Here is a 26,660-nt window from a genome sequence, read left to right on the forward strand (position 1 = left end):
GTGATTTCCCAAGAAATACAAAAAATACCCTTCATAACAGATTTTCCTAAGACCTGCTGAAAACTTACACACTTTTGGGAATACTTTTACTACCCCAGGCCACATTTTCAATCTATCTTGGGGTAGTAAAATCCCTCAAAACAAATCCATGTGTGTGGTGCCTGGAGAAGGTATTGAAGTTTACATTACAGAAAAATTTACCCTAGCATGCTACATTGGCTAGGATAGCTGTGTGCTTTTGTGTAGACCCCTTCTTGCTTGTGAGAATTGTGGTTGTTCGTTTGTATATTACTGTGTTGGTAATAACGTACTATAAGTACTAATGGCTGTGAAGGTTAAACATCAGCATTAAACAATGAAAGCATTTAAGTTCAATGAAATTGTGTCTGCACCCCCTAGTGTGGAAAGGGTTGAAAACACGCAACGACCAATTAATGCGCATCTGAAAGACATGTGATTGCATATGGCGATGAACCTGGAAGTGACCCAAAAACGTTGCTCAGCATGTCACAAAAAGGGTGTAACAGGGCTGTGGTACACTTATATATGCTCCTCCAACATATGTGGGGGCAGGGAATGGAACCCCTGCACGAAATGGTCATCAACTTTATTAAGAGTTGCCATTGAAATTTGGTCAGACTCGACTTGTTCCAGCCTCTTAGATATCAAGGTAGACAACTTACCTCTTCTAGGCGTCGTTTCAGGTCTTCTATTTCTGAACGATATCTCTTTAGAAGGGCATCCTCAGTTAGAACTTCGTTTACTATGGGGCTATTTTTCATATTTTTAGCTGTACTGGCAAACTAGGAGAGATGGGCACATGGAGTCAGAACTGCTCTTTGAAGGTGAAGTCAGGAAAAAATTACATTTGTGCAAAATCTCTTTTCGAAAATTATAGAAGCATGGAATCATAAAAATCAACATTTGCTATTACAGTAAATACAAATGGGATGCATTAAACGAAATGTTGCAGCATACCTTCACCTCCCCACAGAAGGGATAAGCCTAGGTTAGCCAATCTTGCGCCCTCCAGTTGTTGTTGAACTACAACTCCCATCATTTGACCATGTTGACCATGGCTGATGGGAGCTGGAGTCCTCCAACATCTGGAGGGCAACAGATAAGCTATCAGGAGCTCAAGTAGGCCATTCCTCCGCAGTTTTTCCTTTTCCACCTGATATTCAAGACTCCATGACTACCATGAAAGCTTAGTCTTCACAGGCTCTCTTTTTAAAAGAGTTGAAGGGGTTGCTTCTGCAAATGTCAGTATCCATGCCAGCTATTAGAGGAAGTGCTAGACTACTTCCCATTGAAGGGGAAGTCTGATTTCTCATAGATCTATAACTGCAGTTACATATACTAGAAGTTTAAAGAGAAAGGGAAATAATTTCTTGCCTACTTGTCACTTTGGGCAATTTTGCCCACAAACCTTTTCGGAGAAGGAAATGGAACGGTACGGTTTTACCTGGAGTGTGCTAAGAGTTTCTTCTAAGGATGCCGGAGTGACTGTGCAGATAATAACAGTCTTAGCATTTCCACCCAGCGAATTCTGCAGAATCCGTGTCAGTTTGCTATCTCTGTAGTTAATGTAGCCTCTGGTGAAAGAGGATGACCAAAAAAGGAACAAGGAAATTTTTTACTTATTAAGTAGAGGCAAAATTGGCCCAAGAGCTGATCAATTACATAGGACAGAGACAGCCCAATGTGGTGTCTTCCAAAGGTTGTTGGATGACAACTCCCATCAAGCCCAGACCTGTGGTAGTGGAAACTGTAGTCAAACCACCTAGGGATGGTACTACATTGGCTGCCTGGTCTAGAATAAAGTGAGAACACTTTTCACTACAGCACAAACTAAAGAACTTTTCTTAACTACATTGTCCTTACCCAGCCTGATCGTCACATAGCTTCTTGATAACTTGGCCCAAGATGGAGAGGCTCCGGTTTATATTGCAACCTTCTTTGAGACGAATCCCTAGGCATCAAACATAATTTTATTTTCGGACAGCTCCTTCCACAAAATTTGTTTTGCTACCATATTGGGAGTTAACATAGTCAAGAGCTCCTGAATTTGATTGCTTTCTTCTTCGTTCTCCATTTCACCCCCTACTGTATTGTTTTTACCTGCCCATAGGCTCACAATCTTTTTAGATATGAAAATAGATTCCTATTAAGAGAAAGTTTTAGGCACTTTATAAAGTGTTAAATAACAATACTGGGCAGTATCCAAAGTTGCCTGTTTCCTGACAAAAGGCAACTATCAGCAGAATGGGCATTTTTCAGCGATTCCCCATTCCGTCCTTAAATCTGCTCTAGGTGATTCCTCAGTCCTCTGCAGCAGATTAAAGAGGGGCACAGGGTCCTGTGTAGGGTTCATCACCAAAAAAATAAATAAAAAAATCTCTCCCCTGTTTTGCCAACCGATTCCTTCTGTCAATGAAAGGACAGCATTGGAGACACCCAATACGATTTCAACATTATTAGTGGTGTGATGAATTATGCCATTTAACTCCGAAACATTGAATAATTTCAGCCAAAAGGAGGAAGATAACGCTAGAAGGCCTATAACCAAATATTATATTCATTAAATTTATATACCACCCTTCATCCAAGGATAGTGGTGCAGTTTACAATAGTCTCTGCAGAAGCAGGGATGAGGAACTTGTGGTCCTCCAATGTGTTGTTCCATCATTGCTGACCACTGGTCATATTGACTAGGATTGCTAGGAGTTTGTATCCAACTTCTAGAGCACCACAGATTCCTCATCCTTGCCATAGAGAAGTTAGATTTTTGTGCAAGAGTCTACCAGGTGGGAATGTTACATCTGCATCAGTCTTGTGTTCCAAATATGATGAATTTTACTGTTAAGCTGTAAATGGCTTACATAAATAAGAGCAAGCATGCCCAGCAACAGAACCCTGGGGGTGGAAATTACTTGGATTTTTTACATGTTTTACAAGTTAGTATTTAGCAGATTACCGGAAAAGCTCGATCATCATCAGCTACATACCTTCAGCACCAGTCTGGCTAGCTCTTTCGCTTCCTGCCAGATCTACGAAATTCTGAAAATTCAAGACAGACTGTGTTAGACACCAATCTCACACAAGATCTATTCAAATCACCTATTGATTGAATGACTGAATTCCAAACAGTGGCAGATAAAAGCCTGAGAAAAATGAGTTCCTGAGACTGTACATGAGCAGAAAAAGGTCCCTGGCCAGGAGTTTAAATCAAAGGAACAACAATTTTGTGCAGCACTGGTCACTACATCTGGGAGAAAATACGTTCAACTGAACAACATTTAACATTTCATGAAAGCGAAAGAACAGAGGAATTTTTAGATTGCATCTCAGATTCAGGATGGTCTGCAACAGAAGAAAAAGGTAGAAGGATGTGCATACTCTCCGATTTGATGTTTTGACCACTTTAAGAAGAACAGACATAACTGAATTTCTACTATAGTCCAAGGAACCAATGTGGCATAGTGGTGAGTATCTGGCTAGGACCTAGGAGGCCAGGGTTCAAATCCCCACATGGCCACAAAGCTCACGGAGTCACCTTGGTCTCTCAACCTAACCTACCTCGTAGGGTTGATGTAAGGCTAAAATGGAGGGGGACAAAATCAAGTAGGCCACCTTAGCTTCTTGAAGATGGGACATAAATGCAATAATAATAATATGGGCATTGTTTAGTCTGCACCTCTTCAGTATGTTCCCGCAATGTCAATGGAACTTGCTTTTGAATAAGCATTATGACTGCTGTGCCAAACGGACTGGAAACCCAGAGCAACTGAATTTCTGCTGCTGCTATTTCCCAGGCAGAAACAGCCCTACTAAACACTTCAGAAGTTCATTCCACAGCCTTCCACAGTCCCAATATATATTTGGCTCTGCCGGCCAGATCTCAAACAGAAAGCACACAAGGCTGGCCCAATATATTTCGCTACCTGAGCCGAAGCAGAAGATGGCACCCCTCCCCTCTTTCTGTATAGCCAAGTCAACCAGACTGGTGGCAAGACAACATCCTCTACTTCGTCTTAGGGCAGCAGCCTAGCTTAGGGGGCAGAGTGGGTCATGTGGCACACAAACCTCTTTCTTCCAAATGTTAAAGCATTTGGGGCTTTCAGATAAAAGGCAAGTTAAGGAGGGACCTGCTAGAGGTGTATAAGATTATGCATGGTATCGAGAAGGCAGATAGGGCTGAGTTTCTCTCCATCTCTCTCATATAATTCTAGAACTCAGGGCCAGTCAACAAAGCTAAGATTCAGGACAGATAAGAGAGAGAACTTCTTCACACAGTACATAGTTAAACTATGGAATTCACTCACCCAATACATAGTAATGGCCACCAACTTGGAAGCCTTTAAAAGAGGATCAGACAAATCCATCGAGTACAAGTCTAGCAAGGATTACTAGCTATGATGGCTAAGTTCCACCTCCACTACCAGCTGCTGTGAATCTTAAGTAGAGAAACTGCTGTTAAGCTGGGGTCCTGCTTGGATCTTGGGCACCTGGTTCACCACTGTGAGGACAGGATGCTAGAACAAACAGGCCATTGGTCTGATACAGCAGGGCTCGTCTCATGTTCCTGTAATGCACACAAGCTGCAGCATCCTTCAATAGTGGTTTTTTCTACCAACCCATTACAAACCTCAGTTCTATTTTTCAAAGAACTCACCAAGTGAGATACCATTACAGCGCCATCGTAGCTTGAACTATCAGTCTTCTCTTTGCTTTCAATTATCTTTAAAAAAAGCAAGCAAGGTTGTGAAATTGTTTTACTATCACATCACAAATTATAAACCAACAAAAATAGCCACCACGAATACCAGTTTGTGACATGTGGGTCTATATACTGTAGCACACCTACCCTCGACCAACAGAACCTAGAACTGGCATATCTTGTGGAATGTTCTCCCCAGGGAGGCATGCCTGGTGCTTTTGTTACATATTTTAGGTGCCAGGCAAAAATATTCCTCTTCTCCTAGGCCTTTGGTTAATTAAACGATCAATGGCCTTTTAAACTATGTGTTTTATTGTTTTTGTTTATTCTTATGGCATATATTTTTGTGTTTTTATATTGTAAATTGCCCAGTGGTAGAATTGTATAATAACAACAACAACAACAACAACAACAACAACAACAATAATAATAAATATCTCCCTCTCATATCCTTCCAGACATCATGGCCAGGTACTAACCAGGAATAGGGAACCTGGTGCCCTCTGGATGTTGTTGGATTCCATCTCCCATCAGTATGGCTAATGGTCAGAACTGATGGGACTTTGGAGTCCGGGAACATGAGAGAGGGCCAGAGGTTTCTGATCTCTGAACTAAACGAAATCAGTAAAATAAAAATTCATGATCACTTACCATGCGGAAGATTGCATGCGAGCGGCTACTTCTGTCATTCATATTGGTCTCACCATAGTGTCTGTTTTCTATTCAGAACAAAACACAATAAAGTTGATGGATTTAGAAGTACAGTGGTACCTTGGGTTATGAACAGCCTAGTTAAACTTTCTGGATTATGAACACTTCAAACCTGAAAATGAGTGTTCCGGGTTGCGTATTTATTATTATTTTTTTTGGTATACGAACGTACTCCGTTCGGGGGTGCACTTCCATTTTGAGTGCCACACTTCCATTGTCATCTGGTTGGTGGGCGCACAACTCCCCCCCTTGCCGCTATGGGAGGCGCACCTCTAGGGAACATTTCCCGCAGCAGCAGGGTGGGGGATCTGTGTGGATCCCAGTTCAGCTACTGATTGTTTTTAAAAGTCTGGAACGAATTAATCCATTTTGCATTACTTTCTATGGGAAGGTGCATCTAGGTTTTGGAACGAACTTCCGGAACAGATTCGTAAACCAAGGTACCACTGTATCAGAGCTGTACAGGAAGCTCTGTATGTGTTTAAGTCACACCAGATATTAAGTCTTACTTTCTCCTTTCTGCAGCCAGCTCACAACTTGCTCTGGAGAAACCACCACCTCTTCGCTCAGATCTTCAACAAAGATTTGCCTCTACAAGAGATTTTAAAAAATAAAATTAAAATCAAATCAAATCACATAACATAACATAATATTGATTCTAGGTGTTACCTCTTTGTATATAGGCAATGCAAAGCTATTAGGCAGTTAGCTAACTTTAGGTCAACTTTAAGAAAAATAGATTTTAATCAACGCAGAAGCAAAATGGGCAGAGTCCAAGTAGGCAACTGTCAACACCATGCTGACTTCCAGAATTTTACTTTCCCTGTTACAAGGCCATGTGGGAGCTTTGGCACTGTCATTTGGAAAGGTAGCGATGGTTACTTACACTGATGTCTTCACGAACAACCAAGGGTTTCTTTTTTTTTATGTTGCTGCACAGTAGATCCTGAACTCTATCATTGTGGATTTCCATATATGATACACGGAGTAGGAACTCCCTGTCAGGATTCTAAAAAAGTAAAGAGCATGCATGCATCAGCATCCCTAATTGTAGAGAACTAATGTAACATGGCTCCCTGCCCCCTCCACCCCATCCAATGCCATCACTAAAACATTCCCACCTGCCTTATGAACTATACTACAGATGGGGAACTATGGACCTCCAAATGATGCTGCACTGCAGCTCCTATCAGCCCCAGCTAGCATAGCTGATGGATGTGATGGGATCAGACTCCAACAACTTCTGAAGAACAAAAGAGTTTCCCATTCCTGATCTCTATACAGTCGTACCTCATTTTGTGGCCGGGATCCGTTCCAGAGCCCCGGCCCCTAGCTGAAAAGGATGCAGGGCAAAGCGCTGCGTCTGCACACGCGTGCGGAACTGTTTGCGCTTCTGCACATGCGCGAGTGGCAAAGCCAGAAGTAACCCGTTCCGGTACTTCAGGGTTTGCCGCGGACATTTGCCGGAATGGACGCTAGACAAGGTACACGTTCGCGGAGGTATTACTGTTTGGTTCCACTCACAATACTTAATGGCCAACAAGATTATTATGTGGGAAATGGAAACTGCTATATAGAGGCTGCACAGCCTTTTCTCCTAAGTGGAGCTAAGAAATCATCAAAGCAGGTTCAATATGCAGCTTTGCAGCACTAATATGGTATCTGAAACAAAGTTCATCTAGTAGAAAAACTTACTCCACAGATGCTATTGAAAACATCATTGATGGCCATCGGTATGATTCCTGGGCAATCTTTAGTGCCCAACATTGTGTAAGTTTTCCCCGAAGCAGTTTGGCCATAGGCAAAAATAGTTCCTAAAAGGAAAAGCAATGGTTAGCTCAGACCACTACCCAAATACAGTGCAAGCATTCAAATGTGTTGATCTTTAAGGTACCATTATATCCCTGAACAGCAGACTTTATAATTGAAGCAGCCACCCCTTCGTAGACTTCTGTGGTATTTTCTGAAGAATGAAACACCCGATCTTCAAAAAGAAAAAAAGAAAAAAGGTTCAGTTCACAGAAATCAAACTCCATCTTCAAGATTTGTCAGATTGCCAACTTGTAAGTTAGACTGGTAGAAACACACCTGGCTGCTTTCAAAAAAGTTGTTTGCATGTTTTTATGGTATACCAATATTTATGTACTTAATAAAATTTATACAGCACTTGATTGTAAACAAACAAACCCTCAGAGAAGTTTGCAAAGTATTTCAGTGTTTATTGAGTGCTTACCAAAGGTGAAAGATTTTGTCCCATCAACCTGAGATATGGTGCATTCCTCAGTTTTCCACAAAATGTTCTGTTTCTCTTCATGGTCTGCATTCTCTCTTAAGGAACAAAACACTGTTAGATCCCAGAGTATAGAGAAATTGATGGTGTTAAAGAAATACTTAGACCCACACTGATCTTCTAATTGTCTGGTCCTGAGACTACCTCAGGGGCCCACACTCACCAGCCCTACTTAAGAGGCTCCTCATGAGGCTGAAGGAACATCGCTCGGCTGTGAGCATGAAGGTCGCTCCCTGCAAGGCCCTTTCCACCTGGCCTAGGGGGCGGGACCCACACTCACCAGCCCTACTATGTTAAATATGTATGCTGTAGTTTACCTCTTTTGTAATGGTTTATTTTGAAATCTTTAAGATCATATTTTAGTGTTCTGTTGCTTTGACTGTATACTCTATATTCGACTTTCTTCAGATTGTTTTATTGATTAAAGATGCTATAAACCGCTGTGTGATTTTTCTTAAAAATATAAAGCGCTATAGAAATTTTAAAATAAAAAAAATCTAGAGATGTTTGCAGCTGTTGACTTAACATTATGACAACGTGCAAGTTATATGGAAGACCTTGCTGTGCAGAGCATGTGCAAAGCGCATTGTAAGCACTTATCTGTATCCAAATTTAAGGGTGGTGGAACCAGTCCTAGGAATGAAGCACCTGTGAGTATTTGCTTTGTCCCTCTGAGAACAACTTTTAAAATCCAGCTCCTGTTTGATTAAATGCCTTTAAAGTATGCCTGCTCTAGAGTATACCCATACCCTTCTGGAGCATTTTAGACATAATATTCACTTTCTGAAGATTATAAAACAAGTGCATCTCAGATTTACAGCACAACTCTATACACGCCTACCTAAAAGACAGATAGCATTTTTAGGATATGGTTTTATTGACACATACTTGTATAGACAACCCGAGCATAGGATGGGCTCACAGCATTAACACCCTAGCAGATCTTGCTTCTCCATAAATCTCTAGGGCTGCTCCCTCCCACCTGCTGCCAGAGCTTTGGGATTTAGTGCATGGAGCATGTCAAGCCATCCTCAAGCCCACTCCAAAACTCAACACACCAACTCTAGCTATAGTTTGCCTACTGTTCTTCTGGCTATTGTTGTTCTACTTGCAAGATGATGTTGCCTCCAACCAAGTGAAGGTGGTGGGGAAATGGCTACCATTTTCTGGAGAACACCATCACCCTAGTGGTCGCTATGGAAATACAGCTTACTCTAAGATGCTGAGAATGCCATTAGCCTCACAGATAAAGCCATAGCCCCCGCAAACAGGGAACCAAGCATTCTCAGTAGTGGCTGAAGAAGGTTCCTGGCCTTAGATGGAGAACAAAGGAGGCTTTCTGTCCACCTCATGTCACCCACCCAAAGGTAACTGGGGGCTAGAACGAGAATGGCTGCAAGCAGCTGAGTTTACTTATTTAACTTATATGGCACCCTTTACAAGGAGCGAAAGTGGCTTTGCACGTCTCCCCACTTCCTCACTTAATTCCCCACAATGGCCCTGCAAGGTAGGTTAGGCTGTCAGTCAAGTGACTGGCCCAAGCAAGCTACATGGCTGAGCGAGGATTTGAACCCTGGTCTCCCAGCTCCTAGTCCGATGGTTCCCAACGTGGTGCACACCCCCCACAGGGGGGCAATTTGAGAATGGCTTCCTCCACGTGAATAGGAGTTCACTTTTTGAATAGTAAGAATTATATGTCATGGGGGAGGGGGGCACCAGGATTTTAGAGATGTTTAGGTGGGGCATGGTCAAACAATGGTCGGGAACCACAGCCAGATGGGTTTTTTATGTATTTATAAATAATAAAATTTAAGGAGAGTGGGGAAGCAGGGTTGGAAGGACTTTCATGATTATTTTCAACAGCAAATGTATTACCCGCCCTTCACCATCAAGCCGGGGTTACAGCAATTTAAAAACCCGTATTTTTTTTCCTTTTAACCCACGCGCATTTTTTTTTTTAAGTGGGGGGTGGGGAGAAGCATTTAAAAGCAAATAGAAATAGAAACAGAGGCCAGTCGCAGGAAAAGGGTGTGCGCCCCATTCAAGAGTCAGGCTTCCTTCTCAGGGCTTCGCATACATGTTTAGCCAGGCTGTTAAGGCCGCGCACCTCTCCACGCGTGCTTACTTCGAAGTAGACCCCTTAGAAACACCGGGGAGGGGTTACTTCGGAGTAAGCGCGGAGCAAAATGTGGGGGAATTATTGTGCACTCCCATTTCCCCCCCCACCCAGAAACTCACCTCGCAATAAGCGGGCGCACCCGCACGCAGACCGTGACGCCGCCTTCCTCAGCCATCTCTCCAAATGAAGCCGCCACCGGACCTCAATTTCACTTCCACAGTTTGAATTTCCCCCCGGGACCCTTTTCTATTGGTCCGTTGGTGACGTAGGCACTCAATCCCCGCCCACAGGTTGGCCCGCAGTAATATCTAAGGTCAGGGGTGGCCGGGCGAATCCATCTCAGGCGCCTGGGGGGGGGGAGGCGAGGAGACAAAGCGCGCTCGACACTGTATAAAGTACCAGAGGGAATTTCGTCAGATTCGAGCCTCCTTCTTGTCCCTCGGGAAATGAGTGAAAAGGGTGCGGAATACTCCCCTGGCTTCCCCCTTTTCCTTTTTTTAAAAGGGCCGCGGTGGTGCTAGGGTTTAAAAGGTTCCTTTGTTGTTTCCCTCCCCTCCCCTCAGCCCCGTTGTCGCTCTTTGGTGGGGTCAGGCCAGCAGAAAGCCGCTTGCTGATTGGCTGGATCGGATTCTCAGCCTTGCGAGCGCGTTGATTAAATGCGTCCGCTTTAAAGCGCTTATGTAGTTCGCGGAAAAAGCTCCTAAGCTTTGTTCCTTTACTCCTTATGTTCCAATAGTTCCTCAAAAGCGTTTTTGGATTGAGAGGCAGAGCGGGGCATATTATCCTGTTTATTTAGAGCGCCTCCCCTACCACCCAGCTGATTGAAAGTGCCAGCTGCCCATAGGAAAATATTTATCGTTTTACGCCCTTGGCAAGGACTCAAGGCAGTATAATAATAATAATAATAATAATAATAATAATAATAATAATAATAATAATTTATTATTTATAACCCGCCCATCTGGCTGAGTTTCCCCAGCCACTCTGGGTGGCTTCCAATCAAGTGGTAAAAACAACACAGCATTAAATATTAAAAACTTCCCTAAACAGGGCTGCCTTCAGATGTCTTTACAGAAAAAATGTTTACAGAAAAAACAAGAACAGCCTCAAAGCAACGGGGAACTCAAGAACGTATCACGAATGTAATTGGGCAGCGGTGTCACCCTCCTCCTGCAGAATAAATGGCAGGAAAATCATATACCCCGCCCCCTCTAGGTCGGGTATCTGTGAATTTCGAGGGTTTTCGAACTTTTTTAAAAACTGCCTTGTCAGCGCAATTTTTTTTTAAGCAGTTAATAGTTATTATCACAAGTGGAGGGGAGGTGGCTAAGAGGTAATAGCTTACAGCTGCTATTTTGAGTGGTCACCGCAGATGTATATATTATGAGTTTGGCAGGGAGGAGTAGGCTGTACAGTGGTGCCCCGCAAGACGAACGCCATGCAAGACGGAAAACCCGCTAGACGAAAGGGTTTTCCGTTTTGGAGGCACTTTGCAAAACGAATTTCCCTATGGGCTTGCTTCGCAAGACGAAAATGTCTTGCGAGTTCCTGCGGGGTTCCCCCCCCCCCTTTTCCTAAGCCCTAAGCCGCTTAACAGCTGATCCGCTAAAAGCCGCTAAACCGCTAATAGCACTAATCCGCTAAACTGTCAATGGGCTTGCTTCGCAAGATGAAAAAACCGTTATACGAAGAGCCTCACGGAACGGATTAATTTCGTCTTGCGAGGCACCACTGTATGCCACACCCTTCTAATAATCCCTGGATCCAGCACGGAATCATTTGCTAGTGTTTTTAAGCCTTTTCCCCCTGCACTGTTTCCCCAATCTAAATCTCCACTCTGAAGTACCTCTATCTGTTCCCTGGTGTGTCTAACAGCAGCTGTGAGGTGCTGATTTAGATTGAGAAATAAGCATGGGGGAAAATGTTAAACATCCCCTTCCCTAGCACTGCTACAAAAAATTAAAAAATGGGAACCCACAGAGCAGCTTTAAAGTTGATTTTTAAGTTGGGAGATCAAGTTACCATCCCCCCCCCAATGTTCTTGTTTGGGCCTGAATGCTACCAGAAAAGTACTGGCCTGCCTTCATGAAGAGTAATTATGATATTTATATATTAAAATGTTTATATCCTACCTTTCAGACCCCCTTATGGTTGACTCATAGAAAAAACCTGTGCTGTTATACAGTGTGAGAAGGATTAGGACAAAGTTTGTCTGTCTGAACATTCAGCACTCTGTTTGTTCTAATATTATTAATAATGATAACATTAATGAGATGTATTAGTTGCTTGTTGCCAAGGTCTCCAAGTGACTCCATTAACAGGTAAAGCTTTTCATCTAACTACAGTAAAAGCACCAGTCCTAAAAACAGTAAGACAAAACACTTTGAAATTAATCCAACAGCTATTCATATATTTCTATATATTATACTTTGCTTATTCTAATACATTAGTAGAAAAGTTTATACATGCTTAGGAAAAAATTATTATAGCAATTTTTGCTCTTTGGAATTTAATCATCATCCTCTTCATCCTCTTCCTCATCCATCTCTTCCATTTCTTCAGCTGCCAGTGCTTCCTCTTGTGCAGCCTTGAGTGCCATCTCTTCTTCCACAGTTGGGTCTGTTGTTTCTGTGATTTCTGGCCCACTAAGGTACTCAGTTTGCACGGGTGGTGGCAACTGAGGGCTGAAATTTTCTGCACTGTATTTGTGACCCCAGCCAATGTAGATGTTATCAAATTTCCTAAAGGAAGAAGTGAAATATCATAATATTACTTGAAAGGAAAAATTCAACTGTCCTTACTTTCCAAGGCTTGAGGCTGGATCTATATTTTATGTATGACATATGGCTACTGCCAAAAGCTTAATTGCAAGGTTTCCTCCTCTGTACCATCTACCATCTGAAAGATTAACAGCTGGATCCTACGCATGCTTACTCAAAAGAAAGCCCTCTTGAGTTCAATGGGACTTGCTCCCAGGGAGCTCAGTATAAGATTCCCACCTTAGTAAAGAAAAATATGTGAAGTGACATTGCATTACCTTCCCCCAAAATCACAGCAAATGAAGGAAATGCATACCCTCATACCGTGATCACATCATAGTGTTGTTGTTGTTGTTTTGGGGTGTGTGTATGTGTCCCCTTCTAATTTCTGGATCCAGCATGGATTCAATTGCTGGAATATCCAGGCCAGCCTGGTAATGGCCCACTGCATACTGTCAAGTAAACCTAGACAACATCTTAAAAAGTAGAGACATCACCTTGCCAACAAAGGTCCGTATAGTAAAAGCTATGGTTTTCCCATGGGACGCAGGTGGCGCTGTGGGTTAAAGCCTCAGCGCCTAGGACTTGCCGATTGAAAGGTCGGCGGTTCGAATCCCTGCGGCGGGGTGCGCTCCCGCTGCTCGGTCCCAGCGCCTGCCAACCTAGCAGTTCGAAAGCAAGTAGATAAATAGGGACCGCTTACCAGCGGGAAGGTAAACGGCGTTTCCATGTGCGGCTCTGGCTCGCCAGAGCAGCGATGTCACGCTGGCCACGTGACCCGGAAGTGTCTCCGGACAGCGCTGGCCCCTGGCCTCTTAAGTGAGATGGGCGCACAACCCCAGAGTCTGTCAAGACTGGCCCGTACGGGCAGGGGTACCTTTACCTTTACCTTTATGGTTTTCCCAGTAGTGATGTATGGAAGTGAAAGCTGGACTATATAGAAGGCTGATCGCCGAAGAATTGATGCTTTTGAATTATGGTGCTGGAGGAGACTCTTGAGAGTCCCATGGACTGCAAAAAGATCTAATGATCTAACAACTAAACAACAACATACTGTCAAGTTAGTTAGAAAGACAAAAGGCCAGAGGGGAGAGTTGAGTTATGAGAGCTAGAAGCTCGATGCAAAAGCAGCAGGCTGGAAAGTCAGAAAAAACCAGGCCTAATTTCTGCCGGAATTCAAGGCTGTGGCTATAGGAAAAGCAAGAGCCTCCTGGGGTGATGTGCTGTGATGCCCTCCATTGTAGACTCAGGTTGTATAAATCACAAAGACACCACAGTCTCCACTATGGCTCATTTCCAAAATGATTGGAACAACAATATCATGCTCCTCCAATTAATTGATACAAGAATTGTACATTACAGTTCAGGTGACATACACTCACTGCTTGTTTCTCCTTCCAGATATGACGAAAAAGAAACTTAAGGCCAAATGAAAGATGAGAAGTGAACGTTTAACCCTTCTGCTCCCTTCCACAGGCTTGCCAAAAATGGCTTCCCTGAAATTGCTATTAGCATTTCAAAAGAAGCCTCTACTGGCATCCGTTCCTTGGAAAACCTCATAGCAGGGTATAATCTGGAATATTTAATGTGATTTGATTGGATTGTTAAAATGGAAAATTTAATAAAAATGATTTTTTTTTTTAAAAAAAGGAAAACCTAAGAGCAGCTTTGGAAAGTGTTAAGTTGTGAGCGAACATAGCAGACGACACAGTGATTTCTCCAGAGCAGCTCTTTATTTGTAAGCTGGACAGAACTGAACAGCAAACAGCTCAGCCGGCCTGCTTTTATAGGCAGCCGGCTGTCAACATTGTAGCAACAACAACCCAGGGTTTCCCGCCTAAAATAACTGACGTGGACCTGAGTGAAAACTATCTACAGTATCCCCCTGCTGGCCCAGGGTGAGAACTTCAGTACATAACACCCCTCCCCACCGAGATAAGGTGTTAGTTACAATTGTAATGGTTTCCTTATATACAGCACTACACATAATGGTTCAATTAGGCACAAAAGCATATAGGTTACATTTCCCATACTTAGACCAACAGTGATACATGTCCAACAACATAGTCCTTTAAATAAGTTGGGCGCTTGGAAACTGCCAGACCGCCGGGGACTGGTAGCCAAGTCCGGGGGGCCACACAATTCTTGCTGAGGATGTGGTGCGACCCTAGGTGGCGTTGAAACCAAATCCCCTGGATCCGCTGCTGTGGGTGGAGCCTCCGCAAGTAGAGTGGTCTGAGTCTGTGGTAAGTCTGGCAGACCCTCTGAAGCGGCTTGGTTCGGCTCCACACTGGCAGTTTGCGAGGGAGGTGTAGGTGGAGCCTCGCCATCTGTAAGTGTCTCTTCTGGAGCCACAAGCGCAGTTGGGGGCACCACGGTAGTGTCCAAGTCCCCAACCCTGCGCCTAAGCTGGTCTATGTGCCAGTGCCACAAGCGTCCGTCTTTGAGTGCCACCTGGTACGAGCGAGGTCCAGTGACTCCCACTACTGTGGCTGGCACCCAAGGAATGTCCCCCACATAGTTCCGGGCAAAGACCTGGTTTCCTGGAACAAATGACCGTGGCGCGTTGGCACAACCTGGGGGTTCGGCCACGGCAAAGTCCGGGTGCAGCTGGTCGAGCGGTGACCTGAGGCGGCGGCCCATAAGCAGTTCAGCAGGACTCTGCCCTGTGGCCGCATGAGGGGTGATGTGTTGCATGAACAAGTATTCAGCGACCCGCTCGTGCCAGTCTCCCCGGTCCAGGCGCGCCAGTGCCTCTTTTGCCGAGCGCACCATGCTCTCCGCTTGCCCGTTGCTGGATGGATGAAAGGGTGCCGTTAGGGCATGGCGGATGCCCAGTCCCAAAAGATACCGCTCAAAAGTGCCTGACGTGAACTGCGGTCCGTTGTCAGAGAGAAGGACATCAGGACACCCATGCATTGCAAACAGGCCTCGCAGCACCCGGATGACGGCCTCTGTAGTGGTGGAGGGCATCAGGGCCACCTCCAGCCATTTGGAATAGGCGTCCACCACTACCATAAAGGTCCGGCCATGAAAGGGGCCAGCCAGATCGATGTGCACCCTCAACCAGGGTGTCTTTGGCGTCTCCCAGGTGTGTCCCTTAGCTGCCGGTGGTGCAGGCCTCGACTCTTGGCACGCTTGATAGGCGGACACCGAGGCAGTGATGTCATCGTCCATGTTAGGCCACCAGACGTAACACCGAGCTAACGCCTTCATTTTGACAATTCTCGGGTGGCCAACGTGCAGAGCCTCCAGGACGTGCTGACGGAGTCCCTGGGGAATCACGACGCGGTCTCCCCACAGCAGACAGCCGCGATGAGCTGAGAGTTCATGTTGTCTGGTTGCGAAGGGCTGGAACTCCGATGCAAAAGGCCCTTGTGGCCACCCCCTCCACACCCAGTTGAGCACCCGGCTGATGGTGCGATCCTGGGCAGATGCGGAGGCCACAGTGGCAGCCGATACAGGCGCTGCCGGAAGATCCTCAATCAGGAGGAGCGATGAAGCTGGAGCCGGGTCTTCCACAAAAGCTGGAAGAGGGCAACGGCTGAGGGCGTCGGCATGGCCCATTGATTTCCCCGGGCGATGGACGAGCCGGTAGTGGTAGGCAGCCAGGAAAACAGTCCATCGCAGCATATGTGGCGAGAGGACCGGTGGAGTTGGACGATCACCGGCGAGGAGGCCCAGGAGCAGCTTGTGGTCAGTGATGAGGTCAAAAGTCCTGCCATAGAGGTATTCATGGAACCTCTTCACTCCAGCCACAAGTGCCAGTGCCTCCTTGTCGAGCTGGCTGTAATTCCGTTCCGTCGGAGATAACGTCCTGGAAAAGTAGGCGAGCGGTGCTTCTCTTCCGTCTGGAAAACGGAGACTAAGGACAGCACCGATGCCAAAAGGTGAGGCGTCGCAGGCAAGGACCAGCGGCCTGGATTCACTGTACTGTACCAGCACACTGTCTGATGAAAGGAGAGCCTTGACCGCGTTGAAGGCCGCCGTCTCCCGATGACCCCAGGCCCAAGGCGTCTTTGTGCTAAGGAGTCGGTGAAGAGGCTCAGCCACTGTGGCTTTGTGGGGCAGGAACATGTTATAAAAGTTCAGCAGCCCCAGGAACGCCTGCAACTCCATCTTGTTCTTTGGGATGGGGGCCTGCTGGATAGTGCGGATCTTGGATGTGGTCGGGTGAAGGCTGGAGGCGTTGATAAGATAGCCCAGGAACTCTACCTGTGGAACGGCGATCTGGCACTTCTCCCTCTTTACCTTGAGCCCGGCCTCTTGGAACCTGGTCAGCACGGCATGGAGGCGTTCGAACAGCTGCTGGTGTGAGTCTGCGGACACCAAGACGTCATCAAAATATGGTACCACGCCCGGAAGACCTTGCAGGAGATACTCCATAAGGCTTTGGAAGATGCCAGGAGCCACACTCACCCCGAACTGCAACTGACGGCAATGGAATGCCCCTCAGTGGGTGACGATCATCTGGGCTTCAGCAGTGGCATCATCGACAGGCAGTTGTTGATAGGCTTGGGCAAGGTCCAGCTTAGCGAAGACCTTACCCTCACCCAGGGAATGCAGCAGGTGTTGGACAACAGGAACCGGATAAGCGTGCTCCTGAAGTGCCTTGTTGATCGTGCACTTGTAGTCAGCGCAGATTCTCACTGACCCATCTGGTTTGACAGGCGTGACGATGGGGGTTTCCCACTTGGCATGGTCAACCGGCTCCAAAACTCCTTGGGCGATCAGCTTGTCCAGTTGTTCGTCCACCTTAGCCTTGAGAGCAAAGGGAACCCGGCGTGGCTTTAGCTTGATGGGGGCGACTTGTGGATCAAGGCTAAAGGAGATGGGCGTACCTGTATATTGCCCCAAAGTGCCGTCAAAAACCTCGGCAAAATCTTTGACCAGACCCTCAGTCTCTGCGTTAGAGATGCAGTTGATGCCGGTGACTTCCAGGCCAAGGGCATCAAACCAGTCTAGCCCTAGGAGGCTTGGCCGCTGACCTTCGACCACCACCAACTGGAGCAGGCCCGAAAAATCCTTGAAGGTGATCCGGAACCGGCCAACGCCTACCACGGGAATGTCGTTTCCCTGGTAGTCTCTCAGGTGTATGTGGTGAGAGTCGAGTTGCCTTTTGGACACTCTGGGTACCAGTCTTTTGATGGTGCTCCAAGACACGATGGACAGGGCAGACCCAGTGTCGATCTCCATGTCACATGGAGTTCCTTCAATGAGCACCATGACGTTCAGCTTGCATCGCGTAGGCCAATCGTGGTTTGGCCAATCGTGGTTCCAGATGGGGAGTGGCAGTTGGTGAGAGCGAAACAGCTTTTCTTGGCAGACTGGAGTGAAGACTTGGACTTGTGAGTTGGTGAAGGGGTGTGTGTCAGATGGAGCCGATCGGCAGACCTTAGCGATGTGGCCCCTTCTGGAACACTTCCTACAGATGGCGTCTCTGAATCGACACTTGGCACGGGAATGGTTGCCTCCGCAGCCGGCACATTCCGGTTGGCCCTTGGACTTCTGTTGGAACTTCCTGCGCTCCCGCTTTGTCTGGTGCACATCATCGTCTTCACTGGAGGATGCCTCATCACTGCTGGCCTCTTCATGATGCACTGGAACTGGCTTCCTAGCAAGACGCGGGCTGCTGGACTTTCGGATCTCCTGGGTGGAGCGTTCAGCAGCTTCTGAGGCCACAGCCTCCTCAATGGCTTTCTGTAGCGTGAGGTCTGGCTTGGCGAGGAGACGCCGTTGCAGATGGATGTCCCGGACCCCACAGACGATTCGATCCATCAGGGCATTGTCTAAGTCTCGGAACTCGCAGTGCATTGCAGCCTGTCGCAGGGCGGTGGTGTAGTTGTTGATTGACTCCCCCTCTGCCTGGTTCCGGTGATAGAACGCATGGCGGGCAGCAATCGTGGACGGCTTTGGTGCGTAATGGTTGCGGAGCTTCTCTTGGATCGTGTCCCACGGTGTTGCCTGGACTGCTTCAGGCGCAACTAATGCTCGGGCCGTCTCAAACACCTCAGGCCCACAGAGGCTGAGGAATAGGCCCCGCTTACGCTCCTGTGATACTTGCGTCAGCTCGTTGGCTTGGAGATAGCAGTCGAACCAAGTGAGGTAGGAGTCCCATGATTCAGAGGCTGGCGCAAACAGCGGTAGAGGCACAAGTGAAGCCATCATTCCGATGCCGGCATGAAGGGCGATGGATGGAATACCGTGCTCTAGCCAGAACAGTCAGCTCTGAATTGGTTCAGTTCAGTGATTTCGCTCAGTGATTCAGCTCAGTGATTCAGCTCAGCTCAGAGGTGGCTGCTTCTGGCTGTGCTCTGATGTCCATCGATCCCATCCTCGTCGCCAGTGTTAGGTTGTGGGCGAACATAGCAGACGACACAGCGATTTCTCCAGAGCAGCTCTTTATTTGTAAGCTGGACAGAACTGAACAGCAAACAGCTCAGCCGGCCTGCTTTTATAGGCAGCCGGCTGTCAACATTGTAGCAACAACAACCCAGGGTTTCCCGCCTAAAATAACTGACGTGGACCTGAGTGAAAACTATCTACAGTATCCCCCTGCTGGCCCAGGGTGAGAACTTCAGTACATAACAGAAAGATTATACAATTAGAAGAAGAAACAACAGATTATCATGCAACGCAAGTGATTTCTGCTTCTTACCTTCCAATAGCAAAGGCGTAAGCCCCAGGCCATAAATTGGCCTGAAGAACTGCAAGGGCATATTGAGGAACTAAGTTTGTTGATGTCTCTGCTGACCATGGTGGGATGTTCTGAATGTCTGTTTAAGAAACAAATTTATTCTTGGTTACTTGAGAAAAATTAAGACATTTTGCATTTGTAAAACTTTTACCTGAGGAAAAAACATGCTACAGTACATTTCTTAAACAGTGTTCTTAAATCACCAATTTGATTTTGAAGAAAAAGCAGCATCAGGACAGTGAGGGATGTTTCCAGGAAGGATGGGAATAAACAAAAATGTTGTCTAATGTGAATCTGCCAAGCTGGCTCAAACCCTGAACACTTCTCTTACTTACATCACACCATTTGTAACTTTATGTTGATATTAACCTAAGGAAGAAAACATGAGTATGGCTGTCTCTGAGAAAAATGCTTTCAATCTTTTTAGTTTCACTCATATTTCAATGAGAATGCCCCCATTTTCTTTGAATGGACTGAGACAAGCAATACTAAGATAGATTGATTAAGCCAATGATTTATTGACGATGCCCTGATAAAAATGTTCTAAACATACTGTATCTTTAAATTTCCTGAAATTTTATGTGATTCATTGCACCTGGGGATAGCCTTTAGGGTTCTGCCAACAGTATCAGTATCACGTATCCACAGGTGCAATGAATCACATAAAATTTCAGGAAATTTAAAGATACAGCATCAAACATCTAGCAAAGAGAACACAAACAGTAGCCATCTTATCAGAAAACTTAAATAAAACAAATGAAATCTAATTCAGTATTCAAACTCCCCGGGGTGCAGGGATTTAAATAAGTAAATCAGTCTGGTTTTTTTGTTGGCGCAGTATGTAAAATGATCTCTCCTCATCCCAAATTTTCTCTGATTAACCCATAGGACTGTGTAAAGTAGGTCTGTATCTGCATGATGGTGTTTTACAAAGTGCTCAACTAGAGGTGCCTCCATGACTTGATCCTAATGTGGGATCGATGCTCTCCTATACGGAAATTTTATGTGATTCATTGTACCTGTGGATAGCCTTCATGATGCTACTAGGGTTCTGCCAACAGTATCAGCTTGCTACACTTTTAAGTGATTGCTGATCCATGGCTAATTGATATACCTTTGGGGACAATTAATTTGGTATGTATTTATTATTGGTTGTTTATACGCAGGCCTGTCATTTCAATCTCTGTATTATATTTGAATGTAATGTATTTCATTTTATATCATTGCTACCTGATGAAGAATTATCATTGAAACAGTTCATTATCCTGGAAGAACTGTTCTGTTTGCTGCTGTGCTTGGAGTACCCTACTGTTACGTTCGGAGCACCTATCACCTTACATTTATAGGATATTGACCTTGGAAAGGCATTTTGCCTGCATATCAGTGACTTACCACACCTACCATTCTTGTTTATGGAACACTTATTTGATACCTGTTATTTGTGACTCCATGCACATATGCACATATCATATGTCTTCTGTTTATGAATTTTGAAAAAGTATAATGTTATAAAGATTTTGTTAGTATATTATTAGCCAACGTGTTGCTTCTCATTGTTGTTTAGAGTGTCCTGTTTTGCAACACGGGATTTTCTTTGGCTGATAAAAATGTTAGCATTAATCTACATTCCAACTGAAGTCCCTGTTGTTGCCTTACTTCCATGTTTGAGGAAAAATGAGTTTCCCTTTTTTAAACTATACTACTAAAAATCACTATGAAGAGTTGATTCATTTTAGAAATACCATACACTTAATGATCTACAATCCCAAACCACCACTTGCTTTCTGCACTGCTTTCTGCCAATGCCTCCAAGTCTGTAATATCTGTAAAGGAAAGGGGGGAAAGCATCAAACATGTCTGGCCTCTGGTGTACCTGCATCTTCAGAGAGTGGCGTGAGAAGTGGGGGTCCTACTTCTTGTGATTCTTCTTGCTCATCTGGTCTCTCCTCTTCCTCATCCTCCTCTTCTTCTTCCTCTGATTTTTGATAGGGATTAACCCAAGTACAGCGTCCCTACATCCAATATACCATGGGTTACAAAGCAAGATTAATGTGAACTCAGTTAGCATCCAGTCAGGCAATATTCCTTTGCTAATAATATGAAGCCATGGGCATCTTACAAAAAGGAAGGAACAGAGGGAATTTATACTCAATGGGATTCTTAAAGCACTCTTTATTCCCCCCCCCCCCGTTTCTCTTTGTGAGTGTTCATTTTTTGTGTTAACCTCCATCTCTGCTATGCCTTTTGAATGTAATCCCATGCCCTGCAAAAGCAGAGCAGCCTCTCATAAGGCACAGGTGGCTTTGCTCCTGTTTCTGCTGGCTTTCATGCACAGGCCCCAATGTGAAATGTTGGACTTGCTTCAACTGGAGTACACTACATGCCATGGGCCAAAAGAAGGACTAAGTAGCTGGATGCTCTAAGGCAGAGTGTTATCTATCTAGAGCAGTGGTGGGGGAACCTTTCAGCCCAAGGACCAGATTCTATTGTGTATGGGTAGAGCCAGAAACAAGTGAGCAGAACAATTAATGTAGATGTTACCTTTGTACAGTTATGTGCATTCATACATTGCTTTATTTTCTCCATCCAGATGAGCAATAGGCCTCATCAGAGTTCAAGGAGACATTCCAGTGAGGGAAGAACTTGGGGTGTGGCCTGGAGAGTGTTCCAAGGGCCAGATAGACAGATATCTGGCTCCCCAGTCTAATGTTCCTGACCATTAGAAGAGGGCTGGGCAGCAGTGGAAGATGGGGAGTGGGAAAAGATACAGTTGTACCTTGGTTGTCGAACAGAATCCATTCTGGAAGTCCGTTCAACTTCCAAAAACGTTCGACAACCAAGGTGCGGCTTCGGATTGGCTGCAGGAGCTTCCCGCACCCAATTGGAAGCTGCGTCAAACGTTCGGGTTCCCACGAACATTTGCAAACCGTAACACACACTCCTGGGTTTGCAGCGTTCTGGAGCCAAAATGTTCGAGTCTCAAGGCATTCGGGATCCAAGATATGACTGCACTGATATTCTTTAACATCAGCCCCCTACCCACCCATCCCTTGTAAAAGCAGAGGCCTCTAAGAGGGTGTTGTTTCTGGGAGGTTACTTTTATCAGGACTAGTCACTGCTGAGCCTATATAGACCATCAGGCTGAGTTGCTGCAGCTGTTCAGGACACTCGCCAAAGCAGCCCATCTGCATTGGTGTTGGAAAAGGGAGGATATAAGGCTATCCAGTTGAAACTGATGGGTGGTACAGAACTGTTTGGGAAAGCAAGAAGCAATGAAGACAATGTTTCATCTAAATTGTAAGATGTATTTATCACTATTTATTGATAGACCCCTTAATAATAAAAAAGGCACTTAATGAGCCCTATGTGATGCTCTGTAAACTCCTCAAACATACCTGCATTAGAATATTCTGTACATGGTGGACCCAGTTGGCAAGGGATTCTACCAACTCTGGCACAGAAATAGGCTCAAAGTCAGGATTTTCTTCATAACTGTCCCTTCCAGCTCCTCCCTCTTCCTCTTCATCTCCTTCCTCTTCTCCAAACTGATAAAAGCCCAATGGGCTGATCTGGGTCGCTGCTGATATGCGGGCAATCTGGGCTCGCAGGTAATTGGACTCATTGCCTGGGAAAGGTGGGTAACTCACAATGGGAGCATCTAGTCTTCCAGTGAAGTATTTCTTGATCTTCCGGGCATTCACTATCTGCGCAGGTGTCACATGGGGTAATCTCACCCAGGGTTTCCCTGGTTCATTGCAAACAAAATAAGTGTATTTATTGGCCCCGGTTCGATTATCTTCTTTTGGTATTACTGGTGGTGGCTTGTAGTTTGGCTTTGGTGGCTCATCTTTTTCTTCATCTTCCTCTTCATCCTCATCTCTGCCTTCGCTCCCCTCTTTTTGTCCCTCCTCAGCCAATTCCTCCTCCTCTGCCTCTTCCTCCTCCTCTCCCTCACGGAACTCAATTTCAGCTACAATATAGTTTGCTTCAATGCCTAGGATTTTGCCCCAGAAGCGACAAGTCTGGATTGGATGTGTGTTGACCAGCTGTTTGAGGGCCAGGAATATGTGGTAATATTCTTCTAAGCTCAGGCCAATTCCAGCCTGTTCAAAATAGAAGGCTGTCTCCATGACGTTGGGTAGAGGAGTTTCTGGCTAGTGGGGGAAAGTGCCAAAATTAGATAAGCATAATTATAAACAGCTTTTATTGTCAATAATTATTTACTTCTATACACAGTGATCCTAAATTTCTGTGCAGTCCCATCCTGTGCAAGTTTACTGAGTTCAATGGGATTTACTCCCAAGTAAGTGTGAACAAATTTGCAGCCTTGCTTGTATGTATGCAAATTCATGGGCCTGAAAAATAAGCATGTTAAGATTATGGTGAGCTTAATAATTAAGTTTAACCAGGCACAAATTCCTTATGCTCTTTCTACAACTATGACTGAGCCCAGTGGTTCTGACAAGGACCTTTGAGCTTCCAGGACTTACAGATTGTTGAGAGAGAGCTGAGGGTGAGAGAAATAAAACTGAAGAAAGGGGAATTGGCCTGTTCTAGCTTTTAACAGTTTATTTGCTAGCATTCTGAATGGGGAAGAGGAGAGTTCAGCAGGTGTCAATGAGTTTTTCGGTTTTTGTGTGTTGCAGTGACTCACCAATTCCTCTTCCATTTCTTGGTCTGTTCCTTCTCCACCACCTTTCTGGAACAATGTCTTATACATTTCAGCCAGTTCAAAAGTTGGATGTTTCTCATATTCGTCTCGGAGAGTGTCCAATTTCTTCTGGAACCGAGCACACTTCACTTCCTTACTGATGTTCTCAATTATGTCAGCTGGGTTTTCAGGTCGCTCATCCAGAATCTTGGCCAGCATATCAGCAAGATGGTCATACCTATGAAATTAGGAAAAGAGATGCCACGCCGTCCCAGAGGAGACATGTTATCAGCTTACTGCAATGCATTCTGAATAGAATTGGTTTCATATATTTGTGAAAGCACAATGTATTCTCTAAGACAGTGGTTAGGAAACTGCAGCTTTCCAAAAGTTGTTGGACTCCAACTCCCAGCAGCCTCAGCTAGCATGGCCAATGGCCAGGGGTGATGGGAGTTGTAGTCCACAGGAGAGCCACAGGTCACCCACCCATGCTTTAAGCATTTTCTTTGGAGACAGCATTTTTGTTGTAGGGAAATTCTAATTGCAGTATTATATTTGGTTGCTGGATTGGTTGCAATTTCCTACTTCAGTCTAAAGAGAACTGTATGAAATGTTGTGCTGATCTCACAGGCAGCTATTGGACAGTGCCCATAATGCAACTCCTGACAATTGGCACAACTTTCCCACATCAATTTGTCACATTTAAAATGAACAATTATTTATCAAGTATTGCTAAATCTCTTTAAAAGCGATGTGCTCCATTGCTTTAATATTATAGTTTGAGGCACTCAGTCCACCATTAAGAAACAGTTACATTTATGAACAGTGTTATCCTCTCTGCTATAATGTCCTGACATCTGAGAACCTCCCCCTTATTCCAGCCCTAAAGCACACAGAGGGAACAATGTCTTTGGGTTTTTTATGGTGAATTACTGAGCATTACTATGTATGTTTACTTGAAAGTGTCACTGTTTCAAAGGGGCTTACTCCTATTTAAATGTGCAATGGATTGCAGCCTATAAATTCCATCTGCTCCCCATCTTGCTATCTCATCTACAGCAGGATGAGTCCCTTCCTATAATCAACTATATACAACGAAAGTATAGATATATAAAATTTTCTGCTGTTCATATGCCCATTCCACATAAGCTAAAACATAATTGGTGGGTGCTTTGGCACATAAGGCCAACAAGAAATTAGTGGGACCTGCAACAAAATCATGCGTTGTGCAGTGCACCTGCTTAAGCTTCCATGGCCTCTTCCAAGACATTCAATTCTGCTATTAGGACTACAATTCCCATCATCAAATCACAGAATTGTAGAGTTGGAAGGGACTGCAAGGGTCATCTAGTCCAACCCCCTCCCAATGCAGAAATATTTTGCCCAATGCGGGGCTCGAGCCCACGTTCCTGGGATTAAGTGTCTCAAGCTCTACCGACTGAAATATCCTGGGGCTGATGATAGTCAGGGCCCAAGAACACCCAGAGGGCTACAGCCATTTCCCCAGCCCCAGGATCACACCCTACGACACACGTATTCAATTTTGGCGACTCCTTTACTTTGCTACCCACATTTTGCCCAGTCCTACTGGGCGAGATTCTTCCTTTTCCTGCTCGGGTTCCATTTCTACCCATACTCACAAGCTCACGCCGGTTTTGAGGCTCGTCTTCAGCAGGTAGGCTTTAGCATTCTTTATCGCCAACGCTCTGGGTCCCGGATCTGGGATCTGGTCTTCCATCAAGGTGGCCCCCAACTGGTAGAGGCCGATGCCAGGCTCGTGGGCTTGGTAAGGGCCGTGAACTAAGCTCTCCTGTTGCAAGATCTGGCTGCCTCTCGACACCGGCACGTGGAAGCTGCCTCTTGTGACCGGCTGCTGCATTTGGTCCTGATACATGGCTCCCATGGGGTCTTGAATCTGAGGGAGGCTTCCCCTGGGCAGGGTGGGCGGTTGCAGCAGCTGGGGCTGTTGCTGCTGCCAAGGCATGCCGCCCCTCGCCTGAAACAGGGCGCCCCTCGCCTGGTGAGGCTGGTACATGCCGCCTCTTCCGTCTGGCTGCTCATAGACGCTCAGCCTTGGCTCCTGGGGTTGGTACATGCTGCCTCGTGGTAGCTGATCCGGGTATTCACCAGAAATGGAGCCGTCCTGGTCAGGGCCTAGGCCTCCCTCAGGTTCAGAAACCATTGGAGGGGCTGCCTCTGGCTGCAGGCCCCCGGGGTCTGGCTGGCTGGGCTGCCTGGAGGGCTCCTGCTGCTGGGGGTTCTCCCCATTCTGAGGCTGGTCGCCTGGAGGATCTGCCATGGGGAAGTAGGAGGCCTGCTGCCTTCCTTAGCTTCGCCCTCTTTCTCCGTCTCTCGCTAGCAACGGCTCCCACCAGCAGCAGCAGCAGCAGCACGGGCGTTGCTAAGGTAAACATGACACCGTTGCTAGGGGGAGCGGATTGGTCACGACGCCCAGAATGGGAGGAGCCGCAAGGAGAGCAAACGGCTGCTGATGTTGGAGGTGGGAGCGGGAAGGCAACCCGAAGGCTCATCTTGATAGGATGATTGATGAGGGAGGAAGGGGGAAAGGTCCCGCCTCCTTGTGCTTATCAGGAGATATGAGTGAATGAATGCTTTGCCACTCAAAGAAGCAGCTCTTTGGCCGACGTCTGGGTAGTTGTGCTGCTTGGGGACGGGAGGGAGACCCTAAAAGTAATTCCTGTTGATATTCATT

At 45.8% G+C, this 26,660-nt stretch overlaps 2 protein-coding genes across 8 annotated transcripts in view; both read right to left on the reverse strand.

Annotated features, from left to right (window-relative positions):
- CENPE (centromere protein E) overlaps nt 1-10,073 on the reverse strand; it is a 299,890-nt gene extending 289,817 nt beyond the window's left edge. For all 7 annotated transcript variants that reach the window (XM_079990180.1, XM_079990184.1, XM_079990185.1 and 4 more), the window contains exons 1-12: nt 9,960-10,073; nt 7,665-7,759; nt 7,326-7,415; nt 7,127-7,245; nt 6,318-6,440; nt 5,941-6,022; nt 5,372-5,439; nt 4,676-4,741; nt 3,009-3,060; nt 1,885-1,972; nt 1,466-1,595; nt 684-803 (exon numbers count right to left, since the gene is read on the reverse strand). In XM_079990180.1, the coding sequence (XP_079846306.1) occupies nt 684-803; nt 1,466-1,595; nt 1,885-1,972; nt 3,009-3,060; nt 4,676-4,741; nt 5,372-5,439; nt 5,941-6,022; nt 6,318-6,440; nt 7,127-7,245; nt 7,326-7,415; nt 7,665-7,759; nt 9,960-10,015 (1,089 nt within the window). In that variant the 5' untranslated portion in view covers nt 10,016-10,073. The remainder of the gene's footprint in view (nt 1-683; nt 804-1,465; nt 1,596-1,884; nt 1,973-3,008; nt 3,061-4,675; nt 4,742-5,371; nt 5,440-5,940; nt 6,023-6,317; nt 6,441-7,126; nt 7,246-7,325; nt 7,416-7,664; nt 7,760-9,959) is intronic.
- A 2,149-nt stretch (nt 10,074-12,222) lies between these two features.
- Nucleotides 12,223-26,347, reverse strand: LOC307223876 (radial spoke head protein 6 homolog A-like). Its single transcript, XM_079990216.1, has 6 exons — nt 25,588-26,347; nt 23,951-24,185; nt 22,692-23,450; nt 21,170-21,308; nt 19,258-19,375; nt 12,223-12,581 (listed from the first exon to the last, which is right to left on the reverse strand). The coding sequence occupies exons 1-6, from the start codon at nt 26,244-26,246 to the stop codon at nt 12,350-12,352; spliced, it is 2,142 nt and encodes a 713-aa protein (XP_079846342.1). The 5' UTR covers nt 26,247-26,347; the 3' UTR covers nt 12,223-12,349.
- Nucleotides 26,348-26,660: the final 313 nt, after the last annotated feature.

The sequence above is a fragment of the Podarcis cretensis genome (assembly GCF_951804945.1).
Source record: "Podarcis cretensis genome assembly, chromosome: 9".
NCBI classification, from domain to species: Eukaryota; Metazoa; Chordata; class Lepidosauria; order Squamata; family Lacertidae; genus Podarcis; species Podarcis cretensis.

Excerpts from the sequence above, each read along its gene's own strand:
- LOC307223876 (XM_079990216.1), bottom strand. The coding sequence starts at position 26,246 with ATGGCAGATCCTCCAGGCGACCAGCCTCAGAATGGGGAGAACCCCCAG. Across the intron at positions 23,451-23,950 it reads AAGAAATGGAAGAGGAATTG|CCAGAAACTCCTCTACCCAA; the intron begins GTGAGTCACTGC and ends TTCCCCCACTAG. Across the intron at positions 21,309-22,691 it reads TACAGAATATTCTAATGCAG|GGACGCTGTACTTGGGTTAA; the intron begins GTATGTTTGAGG and ends TATTGGATGTAG.